This window comes from Peromyscus californicus, unplaced genomic scaffold (genome assembly GCF_007827085.1).
Source record: "Peromyscus californicus insignis strain IS unplaced genomic scaffold, ASM782708v3 Scaffold_12__1_contigs__length_115047231, whole genome shotgun sequence".
Taxonomy (NCBI): domain Eukaryota; kingdom Metazoa; phylum Chordata; class Mammalia; order Rodentia; family Cricetidae; genus Peromyscus; species Peromyscus californicus.
In genome coordinates, this window is record NW_026294413.1 from 95040145 (window position 1) to 95050521 (window position 10377).

At 54.7% G+C, this 10377-nt stretch overlaps 1 protein-coding gene across 1 annotated transcript; it reads right to left on the reverse strand.

Annotated features, from left to right (window-relative positions):
• Positions 1–134: 134 nt before the first annotated feature.
• On the reverse strand, positions 135–10150 carry Opn4 (opsin 4). The gene is made up of 10 exons (XM_052734366.1): positions 9736–10150; positions 8727–8872; positions 7248–7381; positions 6761–6964; positions 6034–6205; positions 5563–5718; positions 4562–4669; positions 3606–3786; positions 2753–2869; positions 135–537 (listed from the first exon to the last, which is right to left on the reverse strand). Exons 1-10 carry the CDS (start codon positions 9874–9876, stop codon positions 499–501), a joined length of 1398 nt encoding a protein of 465 aa, XP_052590326.1. The 5' UTR covers positions 9877–10150; the 3' UTR covers positions 135–498.
• Between the last annotated feature and the right edge of the window lie 227 nt (positions 10151–10377).

Here is a 10377-nt window from a genome sequence, read left to right on the forward strand (position 1 = left end):
CCTGAGGTGAAGAAGTGTTTCTAGTGTGCAAAGTAAAGTCTGTGTTCCACTTTTGACCACTGGCAGCAGGGGACGCTGGGCTGAGCTTTCTGAACCAATGAGCTGTCCAGCCGGGTCACAAAGGCTAGCCAAGATGCTCAGCTCGTAAATAACTGATGAGTCCCCAGTGCCATCGCTATTGTCATTGTCTGGACAATTGCAGCATACAGTGTCTGAGGAGAGGCGGCAGCGGCGGCTGGAAGCAAAGCAGGAGAGAGAGCCTGGGTCCCTGCTTCGGGCAGAGCCCCGGTGTGGCTGCCGAGCTGAGTAGTGCGGACCCGCTTCAAGGCAGGAGTTTTACAGTGTGGGAAGGGGCCGGAGCTGTGCGTCCAGTGTAGCACAGGTAACAGTGACACCTCCAGAGCTTCCAGGCTTGTGAGATAATCCCAGGTCTGTGCATGTGATAGGGAGGCGATGGGCTGGACAAGTAGCAGAAGAAAGGGAGGGCCAGTGGGCATCCTACATCCCAAGGTCCAGGCTAGGGAGCTGTCCCTTGGTCTGAAAATAAACAGTACACATCTGTTCATCTCTAGGATTGTCTCACAGGGGCAGCCTTCTGATGCCTCTTCACATTTGAGAATACTGACAGGTGAAGGTAACTACGTAGAAGGGCCCAGGCTGAGCTGGGCGGTGGTGGTGCACACCTTTAGTCCCAGCACTCCGGAGGCAGAGGCAGGCAGATCTCTGTGAGTTCAAGGCCAGCCTGGTCTACAGAGTAAGATCCAGGACAGGCACCAAAACTACACAGAAAAACCCTGTCTCGAAAAACAAACAAACAAACAAAAAAGGCCAGGCTGTGGTCAAGGTTGGGGTGGACCTTCTCAAGGATCACACCTCAAACAAGGAGCCATAAAAGGCTTAGGCTGTTTTCAGGATAACCCCTGGGATATCATCCTTAGGCCCTTGGACTCCTGAGGCTCAGACTCCCATGCTCCCACCCCAGTTTATCTTCCTTCTGCAATCCCGTATGTGTGAGGTCCGGCAGCCCTTTATCCCTAACTCACTCACTCACCCTTTTCCTGCCTTGTAGCACTGGCCTCCTATGACAGTATACCTCACAGGCTTACTGTACCCACCACAGTCTCCCTGGGGCCACATCAGAAGAGCCTGGTTATACTGCAAGGTGATTAGGCCCCTTTCTGGCTCTTTGTTCCCTAGAGTCTGGAGACCCCTACCCAGATCGTCACTCCTACCACCTGCCCCCTTCCTTTCTACATCCCCAATGTTATCCCCAGGGTCTCATTGCATGCTCTCAAAGTCAGCCTGTCTCTGTCTCTGTCTCTCCCTCTACACACACACACACACACACACACACACACACACACACACACACACACACACACACACACTGTTCCAGGACACCAAGTTCCTTTGACTGAGCCCAACTGTGATCACTGAGGATGTTCACACAGACAGCTCAACCCCTTCCCCCAGGGAAGCCCAGGGTTCGATTTGTTTATTTATTTTTATTTTTTATTTTTATTTATTTATTATTATTATTATTTGGTTTTTTGAGACAGGGTTTCTCTGTGTAGCTTTGGAGCCTTTCCTGGAACTCACTCTGTAGCCCAGGCTGGCCTCGAACTCACAGAGATCCACCTGCCTCTGCCTCTCGAGTGCTGGGATCAAAGGCGTGCGCCACCCCCGCCCGACTTCTTTGTGTGCCTGTGACTTGATGGCAGTGCTGATCACTTGTGTTTGTCAACTGCTGATGGCTGACCCTCCATGCTAAAAACCCCTCCCCATGGTCCTGCCTCCATCCAGGATAGATATTACGTCTTCAACCATTCCCCGATCACCATAGGCCACTGTCAGGCTTCTGCACCGGCCTCTGTGGCTGTGCATAGCACCTGGGATACAACATAGGGGGGCAGGAGCTCCCCAACTGCAGAAGCAGCACCAGGCATAGGGAAGCAGCATAGCATGGAAGACAGGACACACCCATGATCCCAGAGTGGCTAAGGAAGGCCCAGAATAATACCCAGTGGCTGATAGGGACTGTGTGTAAGAGAGAGGAGCGCAGGGGAGCTGCCAGCTGAGGGGAGGGGCTGCCTGAGCGCCTGTGCTCATGGCATTTCCAGGGTTCCAAAATACGGCCTTCTCTAGCACCATCGACATTCCATAGGCACTGGGGCTGACAGCTGGTCTTCCTTTTATAGCTACGCATATTCCGGGTGACATCTTGAGCTCAGGGCATTGGCAGTGAGCACTTACACAGCTTGCAGCGCCCACCCCAGGTAGGTCCAGCACTAAAATCACACAAAAAGGTATGCCATCTACACCCCATCACCCAGACAACACAGAGGCACCACAGTGACAGACAGCATGTGCCAGGAACATGGGTCCCTATGCGTGAGCCGTTCTCTGATGCAGATCGCACACCTTCATGAGCACATACAATTATAACTCTGCAGCTGTCATGGCACAACATGCCAACAGCACTTCACGCACACACAGCTACACAGTCACGTGCACATCCTCCCCCGGTCATAGACCATGCTCGGGCCCTGCTAGGGATGTCTGGGAGTCACAGAGCCCTCCAGGCAGACAAGGCAAAGCTGGGGTGTATGGGAAGGGGTGATGCTGAGAGGTCTGTTCACAGTGCAAGCCTGCCTTTCTGGCCACTTCTTAGGCTACTTGGCCTGGCTCCCTACCCTTTCACAGATTGGCAGGTACTAGGTCCAAGCACCCTGGGAGTCTTGGATTTCTGTACCTGGGGGCTGGAAGGAGCTTTGACTTCCTTATCTTCCAGGTCTTGACTACAGGAGGGTGGTCCACTTGCTTGTTGGGCAGCTCCCCACGCAGCTGTTGTTTCTGTCTCTGTCCACCTCTGGGGAGGTGAGAGGACAAACTTACAGCATACTCATACCCCACCCCCACCTGCGCTCCAGCCTCCACACTGGCGTTCAGTGATAGGGACCCATGACATCATTTGCAAAGTTGTGGTCACCAAAGCCCAGGAAAATACTACCCGTGTTGGCAGTGTCTGCCTGCTTAAGCACGTGGGTATTTAGATAGGTGGTCTTCATGAGAGTCAAGGCCTTGGTTAGCAAAGAAGACAGACTCCTCATTTTCTGCTAGTGGTATAGAGACCCCCAGGAAGCTCTACAGCTTAACGGAAGGCCTCAAGGATGAGCGGTGGAAAAGAGCTGGGCAGTCCAGTCGTGCTGGCTCTCAGATCACACAGTGAGCGTGTGGTGGGCCAAGGCTTGAAGCCAGGTCTGATCCCAGGCTAGTGCCGCCCCCTTTCCTGCAACTTGTAGCTCTTCACACCTCCTGTAAGGTGGTGGCTGAGTGCTAAGGAGCAAGGACCCTGGGTCAGCTCTTGCCATGGAGAAAGGGGTGACTTAGAAAGCCCCTGTTTAGACTGCTGGGTGACCTCATACCACCCATCCCCTCTCTGTCTGGGTATTCCTGGTTGTCACGGAGGGTGACACACTGGAGGTTAGAAGAGGTGAAGTGTCCCCCAGTCTAATATGTGGCCTTGCCACCTAGGTCCAGGTCCTTGAGGGCTGGCCGGGAAAGGAAAGGTGAGGTACCAGCCAATGAGGGCCCAGCATCCTTACCACCTCACTCTCAGAACCCAGGGACTCTTGACGCTTCCGTCCAGAGATCCAGCTGAGGTCGGAGGACTGGCTGCTCAGTGTCGAGCGATGGGTAGAGCGGTAGCTGAGGGAGGGATGCCTGTGTTGGCCCGACACTCCAAGAAGGACCCCGAGGCAGGGCAGGTGCTGGGCAATGGCTGCCCTGCAGAAGTCACATGTCTGGTTAGAGTGAAGGGACATGGCAGGGAAGAGGGAAGGACAGACTGATACAGGGCTAGAGCTGGTGAACAGACAGATGCTGGTAATGGGGACAGACAGACAGCTAGGTAAGAGGCTGATGGGCTCCCAGGGCTGATGGGATTAACAACAGCTCCAGGGTGTGGTAAACACAAAGGGAGAGCCTTGGGGTAGTGGGTCTAACCAAGCAGACATCGCTTCAAGTCCTAATGTGGTTGCCCTAGGCCACATCTCTGGGAATGGGTGCCGTGGACACACTTAAGTACTATAGCCTGGACTGACTGAGGTCTGCACCAGCAGATTAGCTGAAAATGACTCTCGGGGCCCACAGCAGTGCCTGGCTGTCATTCTTCTCAGTAAAGCTCGAACCTGACCACAGGACCTCAGGATGCTGCCAGGGCCCTTGGTGGAAGCAAGGACGCCCTGCTGGGGTCTTTGCAGGATCTCACAGTCTGGGGGCTTGCCTTTGCGCAGGAAGTACTGCTAATACCCCACCCTGGCTGCTTTCTGACATAGCTCTGTGGTTAGGACTGGCTTCCTCCCTTGTAGGATACGGGAAAGAAGAGGGGACAGGCCAACTGCAGGCCCTTCTCGGTGTGACTGGCTGTGCCAAGATGTTCATGACCCCCCAACTAATATACATACAAGAAACCAGAGAGAGACAGATAACCTCTGCCTTCCTCTGCAGGCTCAGGCCCTCCGTGCCCGAGGTGGGCTTGGAGGCCTGGAGGAGGCCGTACCTGTACTTGGGGTGGGTGATGGCGTAAATGATGGGGTTGTGGATGGCAGAAGCCTTGGCGATGACAGCTGGCACCGAGCTCATGTAGGGCGTCAGGACATGCGAGTACCTAGGACAGAGAAGGTATGGGGTCCCCTCTTCATACCCCCAGTTGTCTCTATGCCTGACTCTGCCAAGGCCCAAACTAAACCAATGGCAGCCCAGCCTAAACAGACACAGCCAACCCAGCCCCATAGTGAGAGACTGGCAGGACCAGTGAGGATTCTGGTTGAAGGTGGGTAGGAAGAGAAGTAAAGATGGTTGAGGGTGGGGTTCTGGGAAGAAGGCATGTCACAGCTGCAGAGGAGGTGGCTAGGTCCCACTGTCCCTTAGAACCTGTGCGGCTGGCAGTACCTCTCTGTGTCACTCAAATGTCCCTGGTCTTCGGATCCCACATCCCACAATGCTGCCAAACCCTCACCCCATCTTGTACACTGTCACCTTGGATGTCCTAGAGAAACTTCTAGTAGGCCCCTAGAGGAGACTGCATTATTACTACTCAAGAAGATTGGTACCCGAATAGTTCCAAGTACCAAAATCTCATTCTCACAGAAGTGCTTTGGAAATCTAGTCCATGTCCATGCTGCTGAAGGTGCCATGGTTACCAGACTCAAGCCACAGAAGGTACTAGAGAGAACCTCTTAGGGATCTCCTCTTAGGCACCCAGCAGCCCTGAATGGGTGCCTATGGCTCAGGCTAAGAGGGAACCTGAACCTCAGATACATCTGTGTGTTCCCAAGGAGATGGAAGATCCCCTTGTGCGTAGTCAGGGCTCCCCGGGTAAATCTCCAAAGCTTCCAGGAACCGGGCAAGCCTTGTGGGGTGAGGCCTTTCACATGGGGAGGGTGAAGCTGTCAAGCTAGACCCAGGGTGTCAGGATGCCTGGTTTGGGCCAGGCTGGAGGGAGAGGCTACCCGGATCTGTGCTTTAATCCCCTATACCAGTGCTATGGCTCCTGCTCACCCAGCAAAGGCCACCAGGGCCACAGTGGAGTAGGGAGCCCAGGAGAGCACGAAGAGGAGGATGACAATCAGTGCGACCTTGGCCATCTTCCACTCACTCTGCAGCCGCCGCCATTGCCGCCGCCGTTGAGGGGACTCGCTGCAGCCCTCACAGGCCCTGGGAAAGTTGCATCTGAGTTGCAGCAAGTACCAGGGTCACAGCCACTGGGGACACACAGGAGGGGTCATCCTTTCCCACACTGACAGCTCTGCCTTCCAGAAAGTCCTTCTGCTGAGCTTCAGCTGCCCTCCAGTGGTTCTGCCAGGAGTGCGGTCTATCAGCCCTCCTCAGAGGACCTTGTCCCTGGGAACTTTCCTAGGTAACCTCTCTGCATAAGCACATGAGTTCACCGATCTCAACCTATCTGCATCCGAGTACATTCTGATGGGCAGACCCTACCTTCTTTGGTTCAGCTCTACACAGCACACTCACCGGCCTGTCTCTCGGATGGCCCTGAAGATGAAGATGTAGCAGCAGATGATGATGAGCAGAGGGAGGAAGAATACGAAGCAGAAGAGCAGCATGGTATAGGCACGCACCCGAGGCGTGAAGGTCATGTAGTCCCAGGAGCAGGACGTCAGCAGCCCCTCAGGCACATAGGCACCTGGGAGCCGGGGACAGGGGCTCAGCCCCCACTGTGCTGTTGCTTAAAGCACCTTGTTCAGTAGGGGCTTCAAACATGGAGCTTGGGGTTCCTGGGCACAACCTGGCCTCAGCCACAAGTCTGCCCTGCCCAGAACTGAGGAAGCCAGAGACGGTTGAGAGATGCGAAGGGAGATTCCCAAGTTGATTCTAGTCTAGGATTGACGGAAGCTAGCTCCTCTGTAGCTCTAGGGCCATGATCCCCAGGGCTAAGACCTTGCAGCTTGTCCTGCCCGCTGAGGCCTCACAGCCCTGGCTAGTATGACTCGCTACAAATTCAGCATTAAACATGCCTCACTTGCTCCCATCCAATAACCCCCATATTTGGTGACAGGCTCCCTGACTGATCCTCTAGGCCCTGGTAAAGCACTCTGAGCTTCCCCCAGTGCTGGCCGTACCCCTGAACGTCCATCTGACTTGAGACTTAGGTGATCCCTGAGGCCCTCTGCCAGCTGGCCCACCCAAACTTCCTCTCTCAGCCTATCTACCCCTCCCCCAATAGCACCGGCCCACTTACTCCAGCCAAAGAAGGGTGGCAGACTCCACGCCAGAGCATAGAGCCAGACACCCAGCAAGACAAGTGCTGTTCGTCTTTTGGATCCCATCCCGATGGTGGCCAGTGGACGTGTGATCACCAGATAGCGGTCCAGGGCTATGGCGGTCAGGGTGATCATGGACGTGATGCCGAAGACAGCCCCACAGAAGGCATAGAACTCGCAACCTGTGGGTAAAGGTCCCTAAGTCCCTGGGGAAGAAATTCCCAAAGGATGAAGTACAGGACCAAAGCCGTCTCCACCCTGTTTGCTTGCCACATCTGGCTGGGCTGGCAGGGCTCTCGGGACCAGAACCCCATCTTTCCTCTTCACTCAGTCACGGGTTTCAGGGTGTTGCCCACTGTGCCCAGCAAGAGCAAGCCACCTCATCTGGGCTACCTTCCACCACTGTGGCATGCCTCTGTTAAGACCCCTTCTTTCCTATAGCAAAAAGGAACCCCAAGTGTCTACCTGCCTCCCCAAAGAGCCACTTCTTGTAGAGGCTGCTGGCAAAGAAGACCGGGGCCTGAGTGAATGACATGAGGAAGTCGCTGACTGCGAGGTTGATAATGAACATGTTTGCCGGTGTCCGCAGGCCTCTGTTCCTGTGAGGTCAGAGAAGGCAGGGCATGCTTCCTAGGACCTCCGGAGCTGTGGGAGCCTCCCCTCACCCTCATCTATTCATGCAGACACATATACATTCATGCTAATATGCTAAATGTACATGGACGCACAAACATGTCGTGCATGCACAAGCCCCACACACATGAATAGACACAGGCTGGGGCTCTTGGGCCACAGGGATGTCTCTCGGTCCAGCAGGTATCACCAGTACTATGGGCTAAGGGATCTCCCATGGTCAGTCCCTCAGAGTGAAGGGAGGAAGAGTGTCTCCAGAAACAACTGTGCAGCCCAGAAGGCTGGCTCTCGGTCACACCCCTTTCTTCGTCTCACCCTCTGGATTATTCCCTCTGTGTGACTCACTCTGACTCCTTGGACAATCCTCTCTGGCCACAGTGTCCCTCTGGCTACCCCTCCCACTTGCTCTGACACCTTCTTGCTATCTTCTCGGGCCTCCTCCTCCTCCTCTTCTTCTTCCCTGACTCCTTTTTCTTTCTCCTCTTCCTCCTCCTGCTGCCCAGCTCAGCCCTGCCCTGCTCAACCCGTCTCTTTACTGTTAACTCTTGAGGTGCCAAAGGATCCAAGACCTATAACTCTGACTGTGGGACAGTGATCTTCACAACCTTCTCCTAGCACTTTCCATCTTAATATTCGCTCCTACGGGAGGCATCATGGTCCCGGCTTCCAGGGGAGAGTACTAAGGCCTTCACTCACAAAAGGATTTGGTCGCCAATCAGCGCACAAACAGGAGGAAGTACGGATATAGGAAAGCCACAGTCCATGTGGCAGAGCAGAGACGTGGGCTCAAGGAGAATAAATGACGGCCTCAGTCCTTCCACTGGTCTGTGACGGAGCCTGAGGTCCGTGCTCACTTCCCAACCTGCCTGCGTCAGCCAGCAGGACAGGTGGGGAGGGAAGCCAGGGTGGCTGCTAGGACAGGCTGCTGGGAGTTAGAGGGTCCTGGTGTCCAGGGATGCTCTTCAAGGTAGAGGAAGGATTCCTCTGGGAGCAGAGGATGCCAGAGGTGAACTGAGAGCAGGGTAGAATGAACAGAGACCTGAAGGTCCTGGAGTACCTGCCTGCCTCAGAGGGTATGCCTGAAGCCCAGTGGGCATGCCTGTGCTATTCAAGGTTCCCTGGGCCGTTTTTTCCCTTTTCATCAGCTTGAAAATTGATGCCTAGACCTGATACTGTAGAAGGTGTGGTCCTTGCTTCTCTGCCCATTCTAAGGTACCCTGGAGAGCTGGGTGACACTTGGCCTTGTATTCTGCCCTCTCGGCTTGGCTGGATATGCACAGTGCCCTTGACCCAACCCCACCAACCAGGCACCTGCAGAAGGTGTAGATGACTGTCAGATTGCCCAGCATCCCTGTGAGCCCCACCAGCAGGATCACCGTACCCAGGATATAGTGAGCATGGTCTGGGACATTGACCGTGGGGAAGGGGACCCAGGCAGCAGCCTCAGGTCCAGAAACCTGTGGAGAGAGAAAGAGGAGGGCATCACCTACAGATGTCCCTGGAAAGGGAAAGTAAGTTCCCAATGAGGCAAGTGGGGAAACTGAGGTACAGGTGAAAAGCTATGGTCAAGCCACAGGAGAGAAAATTACAGATCTTCCAAATTTTAACCCCAAACCCGTATATGTGCAGGTACTGGGCTCTTACGAGGAAGGTGAAAGGCTCAGATCACCTGCTGGAGGCTGGCAGGACAGGTGTGTGCCTGCGGGACAGGGACACGGCTTGAGTGACATTGAGTAGAAACTGCTCCTGGGTACTGTGCTCCCGATGTATGGACACCCCCTAGCAAGCCTCAAGGGAGAGCATGCAACCCTGTAACCTAACTGAGGACTGACGTCCTAGCCTGTCAGAGGAGGGGGGAAAACTTTCCAATCGAAAGAAAGGTTCCTCGGGGTCACTGCAGAGAGGTCACTGCCCTGGGAGGTTAGTATACAAAGATGAGAAGGATATCTCCCAGGGAAAGGGAGTGGCCTGCTCTTTGTCCTGCCCAACATCCCACTCTGGCCTGTACAAATCCAGAAGCCTGGGCCATGCCTTTTTCTCTATAGCACCTCCACAGGACATCTAGCCAATGTCTGGAAAGACTAGATGTCACCAAGGGCAGGGCAGGGCCTGCCTTTCTGGTCCTCTAGTGGTCTCTGCAGATAAAGACATTGCCTATCCCCTCTTTCTCAGCCAGTTTGTAAGGAAAGCTCAGAGAAGTTCAGTGATGCCCATGGTCTTTCATCTAAGCTCAGACCTTTTCTATCTCCCTGTCGAAGTGGGGGTAGGAGACGGGGTTGGGGACTGGGTCTCTGTGCACACACATGCTCCCCAAACTTACCGTGGGGCTTACAGATAGAAGCTGGGCTCTTGCAGAGACGTTCTGAGCGCTGGTCCAATGGCTGTGTAGGGCAGGGCTGGCCATAGAGCTGGGTCCCTGAGTTAAGCCTGGTGGGGCTCTGGGCCCTGAAGGAGAGTCCATTGTAAGGCAAAGTGGTACCTGCTTGGGCTCAAGAAGTTAAGGGCAGGGAAAGCTCTGGGACTTGTCCCCAGACTTCCAGTGCTACTCAATCCTTAAGACTGCGGCCTGGCCCGCTTGCTGCCTGGCCCGCTCGCTGCCTGGTCTGCTTGCTGCCTGGTCTGCTTGCTACTGCTCTCATGCCCAGCATAGATCCAGCTGGAGCTGCCCTTCAGGGGCTGACTGCTCAATGTCTGATGAAGCGCAAAGGAATGAGTGTCACAGAGGCAGGATTCCTCCACACTTTTAAGTAGCCGCACTGGGTAGGGAGGGCACTACATATGCCCAGTGGCTCCCTGCTTCTGGCTGTCTCCTAAGTGGGTCCCTGGTGGGTCCCACATGATGGGGGTGACATGAATATGTGTGTATATATGCATATGGATGCTTAAGGGACACTGGCATGCTCAGCTCCTGGATACTGGGCAAGAGGCTTTGTCCTTTGTACTCCCTTTCTTCCTAGAACTC